Below are 20,650 nucleotides of genomic sequence, written 5' to 3' on the forward strand. Positions count from 1 at the left end.
TCCTCTTTTCCCCGGACATGTCCTCTTTTCGAGACCTAAAAAATGCGTCCGGCAGGGATTCCAAAAACGTCCGGGATTTTGCTTTGTCGGATATTTGTGTTTCTCTGGGTCTTTCACAAACTAGTTATTACGCCCTTACAAGCTTTGGAAATGGTATCTCCCTTACGTTCCACCTTCTTGCGCGAGCTCTGACTGTAGAGAGAACAGTCATTGGTCGACCGATCTCAGTGTTGCCAGATACACGATAATTATCCTCCAAATACGACCATTTTGAACCTTTGGTACGATACTTCACCATTTCCAATCTGGCAACACTGAGCACCTTGCCGCCTCCACTAGTTGCATTGCACGTAAATGTAAGTTCACGGACGAACTCAAAAAATAAATACCCATGTTTTCGCCTCGGCCGTAATGCTTCGGAAGCTGAGTGCATGACATGCAGAGCAGGCACTTACGTGTCGGTGGCAAATAAAGGTGGCAGCGATTTGGAAGCTCACGTGCACTCTGCAAAACACAAAACTGCAGCAAGAGGAGAGAGCTCATCGAGTAAAGTGACAGACTTTTTTGTGAGTAAAACAGACACTTCTGTTACGGCTGCAGAGGGTACCCTTGCTTTTCATACAATAAAGCATCACAACAGCTACAGATCAATGGACTGCACATCTGGTTTGCTAAGAAAGATTTTCCCAGATTCGGTGACAGCTCAAAAAAAGTGCTGAAGGGGATTCTGTGCACCCAGTACAAGTTTCAAACACATGACCTGCAAGGACTTTCATACCTATTTGATAGGTAATCACCGACTTAATTTTCTTATTTTAATAGATGGCCTTATAAAGAATGTATTATTTATTATTTAGAATTTTGTATTTGTTATTATTATTGCTTTAATATATGAGGAGGACTGAAAAGTGTCTTTATTTTCTTATTTTAATATGTGGCTATATAAAGTATTTATTATTTAGAAATTTTTATTTGTTATCATTATTGCTTCAATATATGGACAAGACACATTAAAGAAGAGCTGGACTAAATGCCACAAAAAATATTTGTTTTACATTTGCACTTTGCAGTTTTGTTAAAGTTCAATAAATAGATGTTCATATAGTCATTTGTGTCATTTCATTTGTGACATTTGTATGCATTCACATGGTCATGGTGCGGCATGCTATACACTACCCCCCCGCCACGCCCCCTGTCCCCCCCCCCCCCGCGACAAAGTGTCCTCTTTTTCACAAACTCAAATTTGGTCACCCTAGGTTAATGGCAGTCCTTGCATAGTTTTAGCCATACAAATGTCTGCAATGGGTCTAGGTCTTGGCACACGGTTCGTTCCTGGAAAATACCAAAATGTCCTTGGATGTGTTAGAAACAAGGAAATGAAAGTAACTGATATGTAACAGAGGTCCTGGAAAGTCCCCTTCTTTTATTTGACTGATGAAAGATGAATGGTAGTGAATATAAGTGAAAGTAAATAAATGAATAATAAAAAAAATAAAAAAACTACTTGTATTACCTGTATGACCTGTTTTGTACTCATGTGTGCATGTTGAGGTGAATGTTTTGTTTTCTCTCTGCAGTGGCCATGATATTAGTATCTTACAGGATAAAACAAATGATACATGTCTTTCAACACAGTGTGCATTTACTGATTGACTGCCTACTTTTCCATTAACAGGCTGCTGATGATGGCCTCAAACAGAAGGATGAGATGATTGCCCGTCTGGAGGAGAAGACCAATCAAATCACAGCAACCATGAAGCAACTTGAACAAAGGTAAGGGTGCAGTGTTTTACCTCATGCTATACCACACTCACCTGTTCACAGTAGTAATAAGGGTGCAGTGTTTTACCTCATGCTATACCACACTCACCTGTTCACAGTATTAATAAGGGTGCAGTGTTTTACAGTATTAACAAGGGTGCAGTGTTTTACCTCATGCTATACCACACTCACCTGTTCACAGTATTAATAAGGGTGCAGTGTTTTACAGTATTAACAAGGGTGCAGTGTTTTACCTCATGCTATACCACTTAAATATCACAGCTGTTAATGTTAATGTTCTTTTTTTTTTTTATTCTTTTTTTAAATCAGACATGACTGTTTTGAGCAATATTGGGCATGTAATTATTTGTTCTGTGCATGTCTTTAGTAAAGTGGTCTTGTTCCACCAGTTTGCAAAATCACATTTGAGTATTTTACTGTACTAGCTTGTGCAGCGTGTTGCCACCAGTACCTTGTCATGTGTCAGTCAACATGGATCCATCCCCTCCCCCTCTCTGTTCCATTGCTTTACCGCCATCTTATCTGTACTATTTTTGCGACTGCATTGCTTAATGATCTTCTGGAGGCTTTTTGAGTGACATGGAAATTCACTGATATGTACATCCTCTTTCCCTTTTTGTTCTCCCTTTCTTCTTTTCTTTTCCCCCTCAATCATCTTTCTTTTCTTTGAAATCATTCCTTTTTCTTGTGCAACACTACATGATCTCTCTCCCCTTGCCAATGCATCTGTGATCCCCCCCCCCCCCCTGCACTTGCGGTGATTTCTCCGTAGCGACAAAGATTTGCTGAGTCAGACCAGAACTCTCGCCATGTCCTTCGTGAAATGTGCCAGCACAGACACCGAGCACCAATACAAGCTCGTCAAAGATATTTCCTTCTGAATTTTTAGACACTTTACACTATTTGTCTGTAAACACTTTAACGGGATAGTAATACACAGTCTGGTATAATTCATGGTTTTTGACTGTTCTCCGTGGCTCTCCACTATATTAGTTATTCTGCAATTGGCTGTTTCTATGACAGACTTTTGTTGTTGTTGTTTTTTTTCATATGGAGCAGTTTTATAGAATATCTGATTATCGTGGTACTGTAAACATAAAATAATTAACAACAGATAATGTAACTGTTTCACCAGACACCACTAACAAATAAAGATGTGTGTCTTTTAACATGTGACTCAATAAACTTAGATGTTTTGAAATATTACATTTCGTGTGATTGTGTCCAGAAGTCCCCTCTGAGAAATGACATGAATGGCGCGCTGGTAGCAACTTCCCAGTTCCTTTCCTGTCCCTCAGCTGAGTTTCCTGGCTCTATCCTTCCCTCTTCTTTCTTCCTGTGAGTTAGGATGCCTGTACACGCCTTGCTTCTTTTTTCTCTCTTTTAAAAAAAAATCCTGTTCAGTTTACATCAATTTTGTCATTTCATTCCCGCCCCTCACCCACCCTGTCCCCACTCGTGATGGGAGCCTCAGTTTTACCCATTCGGTTTGAATTACGCCAGATTGCAGGAGGCCGAGAGGGATCGCTCGACGGCCGAGGAAGGAACGCGGAAGTTCAAGCAGGACTTTGCCAACAAAGCAGACAGTCTACAGAAGCAGATTGCCCAGAGAGAGAAGCAGATGTAAGTCTTGTCTCTTGTCTAAAGGCTCCTCACACCCCCTCCTGCTTTGTATTCAGTCTCCTTCTGCCACCAGTTTGTCTAGGTACAGTCAGTGATTCAATTTTTTAAAGCACTTTTTTGTCAAATTCAGCTAATTTATCCTCACATTCTTCTGTATGTGCACCTCAAAAAGATTCTGGTGTTGGTACACAGTCCTGGCTCTGTAAAGGGGAAACAGAGTGTCTCAGACCAAGCCAATCAACACCTTGCTTCAGGAGCATGGAAAGGAGGGGTGTAATTTGATTGGCTGTTAAGCTTAAATGACATCTACCTTTTGCTAGAATCATGGAGCGCACCTTTTTTTGTCTCAGTGTTGATATATTGAATGAAGTTTGTTGAGTTTGTTGTTTGTTCATTGGCAATAGGCTGCAGCTGGAGACGGACCTGAAGATTGAGCGGGAGTGGCGACAGACCTTACAGAATGATCTAGAACGGGAGCGCGAGACTGTTGCTCAACTCAGTGCTGAGGCTCGGCAGATAAATGGACTCAAAAAAGTAAACTTTATTCTTCACTCAGCATATGCTTACATGACACAATGTAAAGGTTATGTAATCTCAGAATAATCCAGTTCAAGCACAATTTAGATGTAGACTGAGGGCTGTTGCCAGTTTGTGCAGTTCCAATGCAGTGGTGGCGTGTACATTGCTCCAAGTTCTTATCTGTTAACATATTGTGTTCAGCTAAAAAATGCTTGAAATGATTTGTTGGGCATGTTTAGTTGTTTCAGGACCTGATCAACTCTTATCTTTTGGATGTGTTCATACAGGAGTTTCACCGGATGCATGATGAAAACAGACAGCTGAAGGGTATCTGTGAGGAGCAAGAACAAGCCCTAGAGGAGCTTGGCTGCAAACTTAGCGAGTAAATAAGCATTTCCCTGTTCTGAATGTAGTCCCATCTACACAGCATATTCATAAGCATATTCCTCTTCTGAATGGAGTATTGTGGTATATCTAGCTCTACTGACTGAGAAAGTGGTAATCAGTAATCATAAGGCATTAATGTTTAATTATATTATAAGTAACCTTATCACCAGAATGCATGGAAGTTAATTCATCCATACTCTATTGCTTATGTTACACCGGATATTAAGGCAACACTATGAATTCATTCTTGAAAGGGATCCGTTTCTTTAGTCACTGATGTTTGTGTTTTATATTCAGATCCAAACTGAAAATTGAAGACATAAAAGAAGCAAACAAGGCACTTCAGGTATGTTGTGTGTGTGTGTCTCAAACATAGGGATATTTGGAGTTCATATACCTTTATCCAATTACAATACAATCAGGACATACTTTGTAGTAGTATATACTGTATGCTGCCTTGGAATCCAGCATGTGCCCTGGTTGGGCTTCAGATTCAGCTGCTCAGCAGAAACAATATTCATTTTGAGTGATTATTATTACAAATAATTATGATCAAATGAATATATCAAGACATTTGATTTCAGCTCTTTTTTGATCTGATGTACTCTTGACTCCTCTCAGGGAGGCCAAGTATGGCTGAAGGATAAGGATGCTTCCCACTGTAAACTGTGTGAAAAGGAGTTTTCCATTTCCAGAAGAAAGGTTGGTGACCACTGCAATCAGATAACACTCCACTTCCACAGGGGTACATTATGTGCCAAGATCAAATAGAGAGGATATTTATAACATGATATTATTTCTTTACTTTATTCATTTAATGAAAGGCATGTCATAGACTTTTGCTGTAAGTGTAGCATTCAGTACTATCTGAAGAAAAGCATGTCCTGTAGGGTCATTAACCTTTGACTTTTGTGCCTGAGCAGCACCACTGCAGGAACTGCGGCGAGATTTTCTGCAACGCCTGCTCCGACAACGAGCTGCCACTCCCCGCCTCGCCCAAACCGGTGCGAGTGTGCGACACATGCCACGCACTCCTGCTTCAGCGCTGCTCCTCCACTACCACCTAAACTAGAAGGAGGCCAGGGGTTGCCACACTACAGAGAGTACACTCACGTACTACAGCCACAGACTAGACACTGCTTTAACAGAGCAGACACAGCAATAGCCACCTGTTGCTACTGTCACAATGTACAACAACTAAAATCCAAGATGGCCGACCACTGGTTTCAGGTGTTAAAGACGTTTACATTCTCCTCAGTGTTGTGCCTGAGCCAAGATACTTTTTTGAGATTACATGACTTTTTGGCAGCTGGCCAAAATCAGACATTCAGAATGACTGAACATTCCAAACTTGAAGTACAAATACCTCTCTGTAGTCCATACAATGCATCAAATCAGTGAAGACTATTGTGATAAATGCTCTATCCCATGTGATGGACAGAAGACTGTTGAGATATCTGATTTATTACTGAAGTGCAAGATATTGATTGATATTCACACGTGCCTAAGTAAGAAGCCAAAATAATGAATGAGGACATTTCCAGACATTTCTTTGTAGAAAAGTCAGACAGAGACGTTTGACCACCCTAAAGCACTAAGATTCTTAATGCTGCTTTGATTTTAATGACAAAACTGCACAGTATCAGTTCTACAAAACTTGCCATTTACTAAGAGAAATCTGTACTTGTATTTAGAACGAGGTACTATATGTAACATAGCACATAATGGTCATAAAAACGCCAAGGTTTTTACTTTATTTCCTTTTTTTTTAAAAGTGTAAAACTGGAATGCCTCACAAAAGAATATGTATGATGTCAGTATGATTGATAATTTATGCCAGTTACATGATATATTTAAAACCGAACTTGCAACAAGACCTGACTTCATAAAACGGCCAGATATTTCAATTGTGAAATGTTGTACAGTTGGATAAATATGTACTAAACCACTGGTGGTTATATCTGTTGATTGTTTTTGTATTTGTGTGGAAGCACAATGGATACTGATTAGTTTTCATATCAAATTCAAATATATCACTTTTGGTTGTCTGAAAGGGCTGAAATACTGTCCATTTATTAACATGACTGTGGACATTGAAGTGTTCTGTTAGATTATATCCTATGATTTACTAGTATCTGATCACTTGCCAGTGATGTTTGCCTATCTCAGATCATTGCTCAATCAACTGGTTTCAGTCAATGAGTGGAGAGAAGTGACCTGTATAAAAATAAGCCTTTAGGAGGGTAGAGGTTAAATTTGTGGTTTCAAGGAACCATAACTGAATGCTCCCATTCCAGAGGGGTTTCCCTTGCATCACCGTACATTTGAACCGTACTCCGGCCTCCCAGTTTGCCATTTTGACCACCTTCACCCAATACAAAGTAAATGTAGAGCGATTAATTGTTTTCCCCTCCAGTGTGGGCAGGTCTTAATTGTGCACTGTCTCAATGCAAATTTCGCAGGCAGCGGCCAGTTGGATTGTTTGTTCTCGTCTTTGACAGTTTGAACATTGGGGGACTATTGCATTGTTCGGTCGTTTCATTTGCTAAAAAAAGTGTGGAGGGCCTTGTAAAGGGTTGTTGTTGTTGTTCTTACTACGTTAGACATATAGTCCTAGCTACACCATCGGCATGCCCACACGGAGTGAAGAGAGCGTTTCGCTATTTTTTGCGTAAAAGCGTGACTTTTAATTGCTATTGGGAGGGAAAGTATTCGAGTCGCCTTCTAATGATAGTGTTCTATTGGCTGGTTTAGACACGTTTTTAGCAACTAATATCGATGATTACTGTGCGCATGATTACGCGTGAACTACAGGCCCAACTTTCATGAAAAAGGCGTGGCCTGGGCCAAGGTCGAACATTTTGAATTGGATCCGACTCACAGCGCAGCTCCACAAACTGTTTGACTTTCCCTAATGTTGCCCCATATGGCATCTGGCCTTAGCAAAGGTTTGCATTCTCTGACTCGAGTCCCATTATAGTTTGAATTTGCAGCAGCTCTCATCTGCAAATTAAAAGTAATGGAATGTAATAAGTTACATTACTTTGATGAAGTAATTCAAATAGTTATATTACTTATTACAACTCAAGTTTAGAATACCCCTAAGAATCACCATTTACCAGATTCAAAATAAACACTTCAGAGGACTGACTCGTGCCTATTCTGTGTTTATATGTACTTGAGACGAAAATGAAGGTAAACTGGAAAAAGAAGACAAGAAAGAAAAACATGGTTAAAGGTATGTTGCAAAATATAGCAATATCGTCTTTATTGTGTCTCTGGGTCAAGTCTTGAAATATTCAGACATATATCCAGTATAAAAAAAATGCATATCAACATGGAACTACAGTAAAGGGATATCTGATCATGAATTAGTAAACTGAGAGACCTAGCTTGCAATCCAACTGTCATTTAAAAAAATCCCACAAACAATAAACCATGAACAGCAACAAAAGTTTATATAAAATTTTAATGAGTAAAATTTACAATAGCGGGTTAACCTATGTAATGAGCCCAAATATATATATATGTATATATATATTTATATATTTGTATAGACATAGCTTTTTTTTAATTCCACTCTTTGAGACTGGAAAATATCCTAAGTACATTTTTATGAACATGAGAAAAACATCCAAATACAAAACAACTCTTCCAACTTTTGGTTGAAAATGGTGGAACTCCAAACAGAGTCTACTCTAGAACATTCCCCTCAGCCCACTTCCCCGTGAGCCCATGCCTCCAGAGTTGTTGTAGAACGCACCACCACGCCCTGCAAAAAACAAACAAAAACAGTCAGACCACATTTCACCCATGTGTTTTAAGATTTAACAGATTAAATTCGACTTTTCATACAATTTTATAATTAAGGGGAACCGCATTTTTTTTTTAGAATGTGATACTGACCCATGTCGGATCCTCCACTTGAAGTTGAGTTTAAAAACAGCTCAATGTAACGGTGCTCTGATGAGAGAAAAAAGAATAAAACATTTTTTTTTTTTTTAAAAGAGATGAATGCATTAATTAACTCCTTTTTCATATGGTCATACTGCCCCCAAAATATTACCAGAACATCAATGAACACAAGAATGGTGAGCATGATAGCATTTCATTTTTGGTGGAGTTGTAAATACTGGAACCCGTTGTCAACACTGGGTGAGAGTAGATTCCGGTTTCATTTCCTCATGCAATGTTGTTTCAAAACCTGAAAACGCTAGTAACCAACACAAAAGGTGTGTTTTGTCCCCCATATACTTTACACTGACAATAAATCCAGATTTAGATGCAGTGCTACATAGAAAAAGCACAGGCATTAAGGCTCCCTTGTATACCTGCTGCTGACTTTGAGCAGCTTTAGCAAATCCCTAACAATCCTCAAAACAAGTTTCCTGCACGCTGAACATCAGCTGCTAGCCCTTTTCATTCTTGTGTAAACACCACGCTTGAGAGGGTTTTGGTCCCTATACTAAAGCAGCAGCTAGGGGCACATACGCATGTGATTCTTGTCCTTGGACATTGCTGACACCGCATCCTCATGCGACGCAAACTCCACATCGGCTTCCCCTGTAGACTTGCCGTTGGGGCCCACGTCTATGCGCACCCGCACTGGGTGAAGGGGCGCAAAGAACTGCAACGACAAAAACACAACAGAGGGGCATTGCTAAACATCAGACAGAAGCAACAGTGAACATTGGAACTTACAACTGTCCCTTTCTGAGAGCAGCGAAGTGGAGCTAAATGAATGACTATGCTCTTACATTGGCAATGTCGGCCTCTGTGGCTCGGAATGGAAGGCCCCTCATGTGCACAAAGTGTCCGCTGTGGAAACTCGAACCAGTGTCGCCCCCTCCACCGTAGCCATGGTTGCTGCTACTGGCTAAAGGCACGCAGACAGACACAGACACGGGCACACAAATAAAACAAAAACACACACGCGCACACAGACAAAAGCAACGTTGTGGGTTAGAATGCAGGAAGGGGAACCTAAAACTAACCTAGTCATTGATGTCACTTTTGAACTGATCTCTTACCTCGGTTTCGATCTCCCCTTCCTCGCTCCTCAAACATGCCATTGCCAAAGCAGTAGTTGTTGAAGCCATTATAGTTGTCAAAGCCTCCATAACCTACAAAGCAGATTTCAGGTAGATGGTGACTATAAAAGCCTGGGCCCTATTTTTAGATAATTTTGGGTCCAAACTGTTACTAAGCACAATTAACGACCAAAATCAGTCCAGCATTAAGTTAGAATGCAGTTGATAAATCCTAAAGTTTCCTCGGTAAATACTCGAGAGCTATAATATGCATACATACTGAACAAATATTCCAGTGTAATATCCCTTTTAAAGTGCATGACAGAGTGAACGCACCACCGCTGTAGCTACCCCCACTGCGCATCTGGTCCAGAACTGCTCCACCTCTCCCTGGACCCGGACCAAAGAACCCACCGCGACCCATTATGGGGCGATCGTACGGGCTTGGCCGCTGTCCCATCATCCTCCGGGGCACCTCATAGTATGCCCGGATCTCATTGCGGCTGCTCTTGAATATCTCGATGTACCTGGATTCAAGAAGTATGGAGTCATTATAAGCTAAGCTAAGCTAAGCACGCAAAAGGTGCATTTTATCTTGATCCTAAACACTATTTGAAACTTATAGCAATATCTTAAGGATTTCGGTGGGTTTAGGCCCAATAAACTGAATGTCACTTCCTTAATTGAATGCTGTAGCTACACAAGAGTGCTTCTTTTATTGCTTTCTTACAATAAAGACAAAGCTTCAGATAAACGAAATGCATTTTTGACATACTAAAAGGCCATTTCACCCAGTATCAAACATACTCTGACTATCAGCAGTAGCAACTATGACCTGTGACTTCTAGAGAAACTCCAATGTTGTGAAGAATAAGGTGAGATCAATGCCCAGGTGTAGAAATGAGGGAAGGTTCGGATGAAAATGGATATAAATGACACATCTTTTTTCTGGAGCAGAAAGATGCATGAACCCAACCAACCCTCCCTTCCCCCAACCCCCCCGCCCCCACTCCCAACCCCCCACCACACATACACACACCTCCCTCTCCCTCTCACCCACCCAGTCCTGGCCCCACAGTCAGTGAGAGCACAGTCCAGCCCCAGCCATAGCCCCAGCCCCAGTCTTGCTGGCCCCACCTGTGCCCTATTCTTTCCTTGTGTTTCCCCAGTGCCTTTTCTGCTATCTCCTTTGAGGCAAACTGCACGAAGGCTTCCCCTGTGCTCCTCCCCTGGTAGTCCATCGGCAATGTTATCCCATTTGGAACGATTTTCAACCCTTTAACCCAAAGGACAAATAACCCCACAAGGGGAGACATGTTATTAAAAAAAAAAACGCAACAGATCCCAACTGTGGAGAAATGATCAGAAACAAAACACCCCACAACCAAACCCTGCCACCAATTCAGATTTTAGGAACATTATTTCCTGAATAACACTTGATTTAAGAACCAAATATAACATTCATTATGAGTTAGCCCATTAACGTAATGCCATAGGATTGATCAGATCAAGCTATATATCAGCAGCTGACATTAACAGATTTAGGTCACTTTTGCATCCAAACACAAAAGCACAAATTACCGTTTCATTTGTTTGCTTTAAGAAAATATTTCAATGCTATATATAATATTTGTAGGATGAATCAAGCCCCAACATTCCTTCAAAAAAAGACTACACAAGGCTCCGACAAAAATAGTGGTGCCATCCTCAGAATGTACTTGCTTGCTTTGCAAAGAGCTCTTAACATTACAGCAGCACTGTGGACAGCACTGGTGTAAAGACATGGCACAAATACCTGCGAAGAACTGCACAATCTCCTCCTTGCTGCAGCCGAAGGGGAGGCCTCTGAGGCGCAGCGTGCAGCCGCTGCTGCTGTCATAGTCTGTGGGGCCGCAGCGCTTCAGAACCCAGTCCATCTCGCTGCGGTTGGACTTAAATACTACAGGATGGGCAGAGCACAGCACAGATTTAGGTTGCAGCACTGGTGAAGTGACTTGATTCAATGTCACAAGCATGACGCAAATCCAAATTAACTGAACACAGCAAAGATCAGCATGTACACAAAAAGAATGATAAAACTAAAGCCATGGCTGCTCTCTTGGCTGCTGTCTCAGTAGTTGCATTTTTGATTATGTTTCGATTACTGAAAGCTGCACACACACTGAATGCAAAATTCAACTCCCTACAAGCAACAGAAGCCTCCGGCCACTGTGTTTCTCCAAATGATTACATAATGGGTACAATTCATAAACTGGTCACAATAATGCGGCTACCTAGATAACTACACGAGCCAGAAAAGGTATGAGGTGTGGTAAGTCACAAATTAACATTTGTGAAATGTAAAATGAGAAATATAAAGAGAGCCATTTTCAAGACAGAACATCATGTTTCTTAAAGCCTGAAGGAACCACCTCAACACAGATTACACTCAGAAACTTCAGAGGAAGGCCTCAACACTGGCTTATTCTTACACTGTGAATGTCACCAATTCCATTCACAATTATGAGCATACTTTTGGATGGATGATTTAAGAAGTGAACTGATACACAACATTCTAGAGATACAGTAGTTTACATGTTTCAGTACTACTGATGTTACACCACTGAATATCATCTATCTACCTTCAATATACCGATGACCCATGTATTTGCGATCCTTGGCCAACGCATTCTTAAAATCCTCTGCTGTTTTCAGCTCTACAAAGGCCTCTCCACTAGGCCTCCCCTCTTTGGAGTATGTGAAACATACCCCATTCACTTTCCCCACAATGTCACAATCTGAAAAAGAAATCAAACTTATCAATATCCACCTTTTTAATACGTAAGGCCCCAGGGTGCTTGTTGTAGTTGACTACTGACCACAAAAAGAGTCCTCACCAGAGAAAAAGGAGGCTACTTCTTCTTGGGTGCATGACCATGGTAAACCCCTAATCCGCACCACATATCCCTCATCATTGTGAGACATTTTCAATCTGTGGACAGTTACTAAAAAGGAACAAAATCAGATTAATTCAAAGGCTAAAATAAACTTACTCAGGACAAGTACAGTGCACATTAGTCCTTGCTCCAGAAAAGGCCTGTTGCCCATTACACTAATTACTTTTTTGTATTTTTCCTTGTACGACTCGGTATAACCTACGGTACAAATATATCCAGTTCTCATGCCTGAATGCAGGTGTAGAATGTGTGGGCGCATGTGGAAAATCAACTGATTCAAGGTCAACATACATGACATTGACACTTACACAACTTAAACCCGTTCTATCACGTTGGGGTTACTAAAATGGTGCATTTAAACTGTTTCAACATTGTATACACAGGCACTGACATACTACTGCAATATTTATGCAGCATCATCAATTATAAATTAGCTTGTCGTGGATTAGCCAAATTGCAAATAATATTGACAGAATATATTTTCCAACGGAAACAAGGCTGTCTAACTAAAACAGCTAGCACTGTCGCTACTAACGTTGATCATAACAGTGACAGCTCAAGCTTAGCCTCTAACATCAAGTTTATGAGTTCCCAGATGTAGCATTAACGAAGAAGCTAGCTAACGCCACTGACACCCACAAACCATTACATTAACCTTAGCACCAAAGTCTGACATTGACTTGACTACAGCGAGCTTCACCTGTAGCATAGATCGATGTTCTGGGTAGTAAGTTAATAAGATAACGTTAGCTCGCTAGCTGGTTCAAGTTGCCTAGATTATTGGCCAGTCAAAATGCACCATTTCGCTAGCATCTGTATCCAAGGTGTATTTATTTGCTAAGGAGACGGTTGAGTTAACGTTACTCTCCTATGCTAGCTAGCCGAATTGCAAATAGAAGAAAGAGAGTGTTGGGAAATGACACTAAGCACATTATCTGTACACCACTATATTTGCAATCTAGCAACACATTCACACACAAGGACAACATAAAGCACTCGAGGTTGGCAAGAAGGACAAGTTCCACCACCACTACTACACAGAACGCTGTGCCAGCTAGCAAACAGCTAGTAGGACACAGTCATCGGTTAAGCAACGTTGGCCAAAACAGTCATATTTTCGAACATGATGAACCGACATCACAATGACATTTCATATTATAGTTACTATAAACCAGACGTTTACACGAACTTCTGTGAACAAATAAATGTACAACCACACAGGAGTTAAACAACGATGTTTATCTTTACCGTCAACCGCCTGCCTGTCCTCAGGTAGGTAGCTAAGGAACAGCGTTTAGGTAATCTCTCGCGAGACTATGTTTAGTTAGTGTCTTTCAGGCAGTTCAGTTACTGCATTATAACCACAACCGAAGTCCATACAATGTCTCTGCCTTAACTTGATTTTCTACATAGGTTTGGAATTTTAAAAAACTTGCAATAGTGGCAAAAACAGGTACTTTCCTAACACCTGCGGATTACAAATTGGCATAAAGGCAAAGCACAGCATTGCACATCTATGCATGAGTGCATGAGATTTTATATAATAATCTGTCTCTAACCAACTGACTTTACAATGATTTGGAAATACCAATTTCCTGGTGCCTGAGTAATGTCGGGTAAAACATGAGACTCATAGCAGGCCAATGTTTTGGGGAGCAGGTCTGATGACAGGATTTGCAGACTGTGCCTTTAAGGATGGGCTTGGATGTGCTAATGCTGAAGGTATAAAGTCTAACATCCACTCCACAAGGTAAACCAGTGAAAAGTCAGTGTTCACAAGAGTTCTGGAAAAAATCTGCAATGAATATACCAGTTTTCATTGTGGACGCATTTACCAATTTACCTTTCAAAGGTAATCCGGCATGTGTATGTCTGCTGCAAAAAGTAAGTCAAAGAGTGTGTTGTATTTATTAACCAGCATTGTACCCAATTACATTATAAGCTTGATGGTGCTTTCATGACGGTATAAGTGTGGTGGTTTCTTTAAAGTAAAATTGTCATATAATTGTTTAATATTTACAGCCATTGTCAGAGGAGTTGTACCAAAAAATTGCAACCGAGATGAACTTGTCTGAAACAGCCTTTGTCATTTGTAAAAATTCAGCTGACAACTTCAGCACAGGTATTTGTTTTTGTATGTTTGCATGAACTTTACAAAGTAAACATGCCATTTGGATGTAGCTGATATGGCGAATATTAAAAGACTAATGTACGGAAAAACACTCTAAAACTGAAATGGTGTTGTATAGCCTACAGCCTAAATGTATGTTGTGTCCTGTGAATTTGAAATCAAATGTGACAGTCAAATTGTAGTGTATTTTATAAAGAGAGATGGTATTTTAGGAACAGCTTCAATTTCTTACACGTTACATCTTAAATATTTCTTAAACATGCCTAAATGTATTGCAACAGTTATAATCCTGTTTTTTGTCCACCAGTGTGCAGTACATAAAAAATTGTCCCGCCCTTTTTTGCTGTGAACATATTAATCCCTATAGTTAGTGTAAAAGTTTTAGGATATAGTTTAATTGCTACCCACCAAAATACAACCACCTTACTTAGACATGCAGGGGCAATAATTCTGAATGGTCATATTCTTGCTAGTTTTTAGAAGTTTTGACATTTTCAGGTGGGGAAAGTTCTTTTTTATCAAAGTTACATGGTAAACCTTTAACTTCACTGTTATAACATTTACTTTCATTCTGTTAGCGTCACGTTTTAATTTACGTTGGTTCAGCCCCACTAATGAAGTTTGCCTGTGTGGACATGCCACCCTTGCTTCATCAGCTGTACTGTTTTATCACAAAAGTAAGTAGCCAATACCCTACTCTGACCTTGGTTCTGTCTTGAAAGATTGAACACATATTGACTTTGTTATTGACCATTGATATTGTTAATTCATCTAGCCATAAACAGATTGCACTGAATATGATTTAAGGTTATTTACTAATTTACTACTATATATTTTTTTTTTGAACTGTCAGAAAATATAAACCGGGAGATAGTGTTTGATACTCTGAGTGGAGAGCTATGCATCCGCATGCGTGGGGACTGCATTGTGATGGATTTCCCCCTATATACAAGTACTCCCCAGGTCAGACTCGTTTTCATGATCCGTAATACAAAAAAAAAATACTACAGGCATGAATAAGAGTTTCATGAATACATGACTAAGAGTTTCAAGCTGAAGCAATGGAATATGTGTTGCAGGATCCACATGAGGTTGCAGACTTAATTAAAGTAAGTAAAGAAAGAAACATTTGGACTAGCATCAATTAACCAAAGCAGATACCTCACATCACCACATGAAATGCTAAATTTAGTTTTGTTTCTGAAACTGTATTACAGGTCGTTGTGGGAGACTTGCCCTTAGAGGATGCACGATACAGTGAAGACACAAAAAAACTGTTGTTGCGTCTTGCCGACACATGTGACACGTAAATCCCTTTTAAAATATAAATAATATATTGTATAACATTAGGAAATGTACACAATATGATCTATATGGATGAAACATATTTTGTCTGCTGGCTGTAACGGCAGTGCTTGTTATTATTCTGGCTTAAGACTTATACAACTTGTTGCCTTGTGACTACATGATGGAATAGGGAGGTATCACCAGCATTCTCACACTTTATTCAATAACTGGACATACAAGTAAGAAACTGGAGTAGTGCAACTGTAGGTTCAAGATGTTCTTCTCAAAGGTGGATTACTGCTTTGATTTGGATTGCAATGCTTTGCCAGACTGGAAATTGGACAGTGTATTAGATCTAGTATCTCATCTCCCCACCTGTGACACTGAACCTTCTGGGTAGTAGGATGCCTGTTATCAGCATATTATGGATCCAAAGAACCTTAAGTCTGCTTCAACTGCCGGGTTTCAAACCACCTGGGGCTGGGAGTGGTGCAAGTGGACTATTGCATCCACTGCAACATCTGTTTGGCCAGATAGCAGCTTCACAATGCTACCCTGCCCCTGTCCTCCCTCACAACTACACCCTCCATGTTCCCATCTTCGGAAGTAATTTTACCTCAGAAAGAATGAGCAAGGCTTCAGCTGTGGGGACCATATAGTGATTCTAGCAGTCCTGGTTACCGGACACTAAGCCTGCATTTCTTCATGAGTAGATCCCTTTCTCCTAGTTTCCTAGTCTGAAATTCATATAGATATTCTGTATTCTGTAGACTTGCTATATTCCATAGTGAGATGTTGAGCGAGTCGATTGAAAGAGAACATTAGGTTATGGTTGTTACCCCAGGTCTATGAGTGAGACATCTCAACACAGTGCCCCTCTTGCCTTCCGTGAGCAAAAGCTGGTTTCTGAAATAAAAGATTGGGTCTGTGCAGTAGGTTTTGGTAGGAGGAAGCAGGACCTTTGTGCACTGACCAATTAGGCCTAAAGGCATGATTGAATTGGGCTTCAGCAAATGACCACGCAAGGGACATGTCCCACAGTGAGATGTCTTGCTCATCTCACTCAGAGAACCAGGGTTACAACTGTAACCATGTGCTTTGGGGCAGGAAAGCTTCATAACAGGAATGTTGGACTACCTTCCCAATTATAAGCACCTTCATAGTGGTCATAGAAAGGGAAACAGAGTGATGGTTATGCTTGTAACTACAGTCCAATGACCTGCTGGAAGTCTTTACTCTTACGTCTCTCTGGGTACTCATAAGACTTTAACAATCCCCTCTCCATTCTATACAGACACAAGGTGACAGTTGATAAAGTTCTTAGCAGAACAAAGAGAGTGGCAACAGCCCACCCACAGGGTAGTCTTCTGGTAAATCAACAATCTGCGGATACATCTGAACCCTTCCTTTCATCAGGTCAGCACTGACATCTTTGAAACCAGATCCAGAGAAGATGATGACTAGTGAACACACTGGCAAGGTTAAAGGTGTAATTGTCACCATAAAGGGGGCCCCTGCATTCCAGCCAGGGTATGACTTCTTCTCCAGGTACTTCTCACCGTGGAATGGGATTCCTGAGGACCCAGTAACTGGTAAGACTACTGCAATCAATATCAAAACACTGCACAGTCAGTCAACTGCATGAGACTAGTGTGTTAACGTATATACATCTCATTTAATATCTTTCTTATTGTCCATAGGATCAGCGCATTCTGTCCTTGCGAAATATTGGTCAGAGAAACTGGGGAAGCAGAGGTTGCTAGGTAGGAAAAGAAGCGTGGATATGTTAGAAATGTCACTGCTACTGCATTGAGGCTGACATTCAAACATGCTCTCTAAATATCATTTTCTAATACTGTGACTGTCTTACTGTCTCGATACACTTAACCCCTAATCCAATGTTGTCCTCAGAATTGTCCTTGTATTATGTAAAATTGGTTTTGTGTTATTGGTTCCAGACTGTCAAATGGTATCCATTTTCACTGGCATTGCCCGTAGCACGTCCATTTGGTTTTCTGCTAGAAAACTTGGATTACGGATTAGTCCATTTGACAAGATTTTCCATAGCTGGCAGACATGGCTTTCTTGACTACATAATCACTATATTTCATACCAGCTATCTACTCCAGAGACAGGAGGGTAAACCTACTGTATATGGCAGAAGACTACTGCAAATCTTGAGATGTTATGGTTGATTATAGAGCCTTTGAACCATCTCCACCAACAAATTTGTCTGGCCATTGTGGGGCAATCAGGGCTGATGAGAGGCTGATCGATTCAGATGAGGGAATACATACAAATGTTTGGCCAGTCTGAGCTACTGTTACAATACTATTTTCTCTTTGTCAGAGAGGCATAGCACTCTCTCTCCCACCAGCACATGCCCATGGTGCAGCCAAAGGTTTAGATCTAATGACCCTAGGGACACATTTTTCTCTCCCAGGCTGGTAAACTATTAACAGAATGTAATGCCTCCACTGCCAGGTTGGGGATCTGCATATCTAAAGACAGGGTTTGAAGCTGTAAAGGGCAGAAATGGATCTTGCAGTGGAAAATCACAGATAACATTCTTCCTCTAGTAACTTCTCATTTGATGGGGCCTGGGTCTTGGTTTATGGTAGCCCCTACAAACATTCCAGAGATGCACTGTCCCAATTGTTGATTTTCCCACCCCCTGCTGAGACTCTTATCTCAAACCTATGTGTCTGGTTCTCTCTCTGTGCTTTTCCATGCCGGGGTGAAACTAGGGGCAGAGGAATGAATGTAAAGAGTGCTTAAGTGAAATGTTGCATTGTAATATGATTTCTTTGTCATGTTTGGGTTTATTTTAATGGTCTCAGTCTGAGTGGGAAAATGGTCTCAGTTCTACAGCTTTATATATTAATTAAAACATGGATATCAGAGACCTGATAATTCTGGTCTCTGTGAGAGTGCAAAGGTATCTCTCTTTGGAGGGGGTCCACCCCAAATTTGGGTGAGAACTCCCTCCATTTTGGTTGTTAATGTGTGATTCTCATCTTGAGAAACCTCTTATCTATGGGGGTAATTATTAGGCCAGATGCAGGACTAAAATGTGTACTTAAGGGTAAGACAGTCAAAGAACTTGGAGCATTCTGCAGTTCAGATCTCCCTCACATCCGTGTGAGTAGCCACTTCTAAGCAGCCAGGTATGTTCATGTTCTCTAAGTGTTTTTATGTTTCATGTGGTGGTTTAAACTTCTATTCTTAACTTTAGACTTGTTAGATTGTAACTGGTAGTAGTCACTTGTACCTGACGTAATAAATTGGTAATTCTGACCCACTATGACCTCTGGTGAAATTCTTAACTGATGGGTATTCTGGTTATGGTGTTCCGGTAATACTGACTAGGATTTGGTTACAGACCTAGAGTGGACAACACACTTTTTGAGGTTCCTGGCTAGAATCAACTGGACTAGACATGCTGCAGATAAATTGTTAATTGTATGATATAGGGTTAGGATTGCGGACCAGCCTCTGCACTGGATCAAAGGGACATACATAGAGCGGACAAGCAGTCTGGCGCTCTGTCACTGAGCCACGGAGATCTAACAAGCTGAAATGTCCCTGTAACAGACCTGTAGGACCTCTGGGTTAGTTCAGACTAGATGCGGGTTATGTCTGCGGATTTGTCAAGAAGGAATCGGCCGGCCGTGACAAGATCCTTCAATGACACCATCCCAGTGAATAACACAGTTATTAGTGAGTAACGGAGGAAATTCAAATACAGACGATAGGTGCATTGAGTTGGAGATCAGCCTACAATTCCGGTAGTAAAACTACAGTAAAAGCGAGGAGCTTAGACTGGGTTCCCAAAAGAGTGGAGTCAGACACAGAAAATGGAGTCAGATTAAGTATGAATATAATAAGAAAGATGTTTTAACAAATGTAACTTTTTCAGCAAAGCAAAGCAGAGACAAATCCACCCAAACCTTCCAGACGCCTATTCCCTCATTGGTCTAGGAAATTACGTCTTTACAAAGCACTCCCTTTTCTTCCCTAGCAGGTATAGGCCAGTGAAGGATATGGCTGGATGTAGATAGCTTTTGGTAGTTAGCTGCAATTCCTACACTCTTGTGTCACTGCTGTGAATGTGTCATTCATTTAGCACGTGTGAGTCATAGGTGCCTCCATGACTGGTCCCTATGGGACTGCACATGGTGAGCTATATCTGTTCAGAGAAGCAGGACTGCTGACTGCCAGGTCAGACCTACCCACCTCACTGATCTGAGTAATTATGACCAGGACTATAATCATTTGTGAAGAGCACCATCTGTTTGTCTGGAACCTATGAAGAATGAAGCTGGATTTATATGCAACCATGTCATTTGCATATGGGTTGTGTAACTTGTTGGACTACCATCAGAATTGTTTGAAGGGTATCAAAAAAATGTCACGTGGTTTTTTTCTCTCACATTTGTGACCAGCGGTTTTCTATGCTTTACAGCCTACCAGACCTCCAGCCGTGGAGGAGAGCTGGAGCTCGAGACCAAGGGGCACAGGTTGGACATTGCGGGCAGAGCGGTGTTTGTCCTTCAGGGAACAATGACCCTCTAGACCTCTGGAACCTGCCGACGCAATGGATTATGGGAGCATGACCATGTCATAGTCAGTAGAATCCTCATAGGACATCGGAGTCAAGCATCTATTTCAGTAGCCTGTTCTGTCATAATTTCAGCTGCTTTTTCAGTGACCATTATAATGAGTATCCTCTATTGTTCTAATAAATTAATCAGTAAGAGTGCTTCAAGATGGTGGAGAACTACGTGTGTGTTTGTGTGTGTGCATCACATCAGTCTGTAATGTTGAGAAACTGTTCAAATTTTTCTAGTTTTGGACACAGTTAAACTAATTCAATGTCATTACTAAAATATAATCAGTGTCAACTAACTTGCTTATGCAATGGGTAAACACTCATAATTAAAAGTTTTTAATTA

General features: G+C 40.8%; 3 protein-coding genes across 7 annotated transcripts; 2 read left to right on the forward strand and 1 right to left on the reverse strand.

Annotated features, from left to right (window-relative positions):
• The first annotated feature begins 1,376 nt into the window (after positions 1–1,376).
• Positions 1,377–6,364, forward strand: rufy2 (RUN and FYVE domain containing 2). The gene is made up of 8 exons (XM_031579277.1): positions 1,377–1,382; positions 1,676–1,773; positions 3,286–3,405; positions 3,810–3,939; positions 4,212–4,306; positions 4,609–4,657; positions 4,933–5,013; positions 5,235–6,364. Exons 1-8 carry the CDS (start codon positions 1,377–1,379, stop codon positions 5,376–5,378), a joined length of 723 nt encoding a protein of 240 aa, XP_031435137.1. The 3' UTR covers positions 5,379–6,364.
• A 1,179-nt stretch (positions 6,365–7,543) lies between these two features.
• hnrnph3 (heterogeneous nuclear ribonucleoprotein H3 (2H9)) lies at positions 7,544–13,608 on the reverse strand. Of its 5 annotated transcripts, none has more exons than XM_012817044.2 (11): positions 13,526–13,608; positions 12,218–12,325; positions 11,963–12,118; positions 11,137–11,280; positions 10,479–10,617; positions 9,678–9,868; positions 9,342–9,434; positions 9,069–9,187; positions 8,803–8,938; positions 8,218–8,274; positions 7,544–8,083 (listed from the first exon to the last, which is right to left on the reverse strand). In XM_012817044.2, the coding sequence occupies exons 2-11, from the start codon at positions 12,303–12,305 to the stop codon at positions 8,010–8,012; spliced, it is 1,197 nt and encodes a 398-aa protein (XP_012672498.1). In that variant the 5' UTR covers positions 12,306–12,325; positions 13,526–13,608; the 3' UTR covers positions 7,544–8,009. The 5 variants fall into 5 exon arrangements, with proteins under 5 accessions (XP_012672498.1, XP_042565456.1, XP_042565457.1 ...); XM_042709522.1 differs by having other exon boundaries at positions 12,200–12,325; XM_042709523.1 differs by lacking the exon at positions 13,526–13,608 and having other exon boundaries at positions 12,200–13,509.
• A 404-nt stretch (positions 13,609–14,012) lies between these two features.
• Positions 14,013–20,463, forward strand: LOC105890905 (phenazine biosynthesis-like domain-containing protein). Its single transcript, XM_012817000.3, has 9 exons — positions 14,013–14,161; positions 14,300–14,399; positions 14,987–15,085; positions 15,262–15,371; positions 15,488–15,517; positions 15,626–15,714; positions 17,112–17,287; positions 17,396–17,458; positions 20,161–20,463. Exons 1-9 carry the CDS (start codon positions 14,078–14,080, stop codon positions 20,268–20,270), a joined length of 861 nt encoding a protein of 286 aa, XP_012672454.1. The 5' UTR covers positions 14,013–14,077; the 3' UTR covers positions 20,271–20,463.
• The last annotated feature ends 187 nt before the right edge of the window (positions 20,464–20,650 follow it).

Source organism: Clupea harengus, chromosome 13, assembly GCF_900700415.2.
Source record: "Clupea harengus chromosome 13, Ch_v2.0.2, whole genome shotgun sequence".
NCBI classification, from domain to species: domain Eukaryota; kingdom Metazoa; phylum Chordata; class Actinopteri; order Clupeiformes; family Clupeidae; genus Clupea; species Clupea harengus.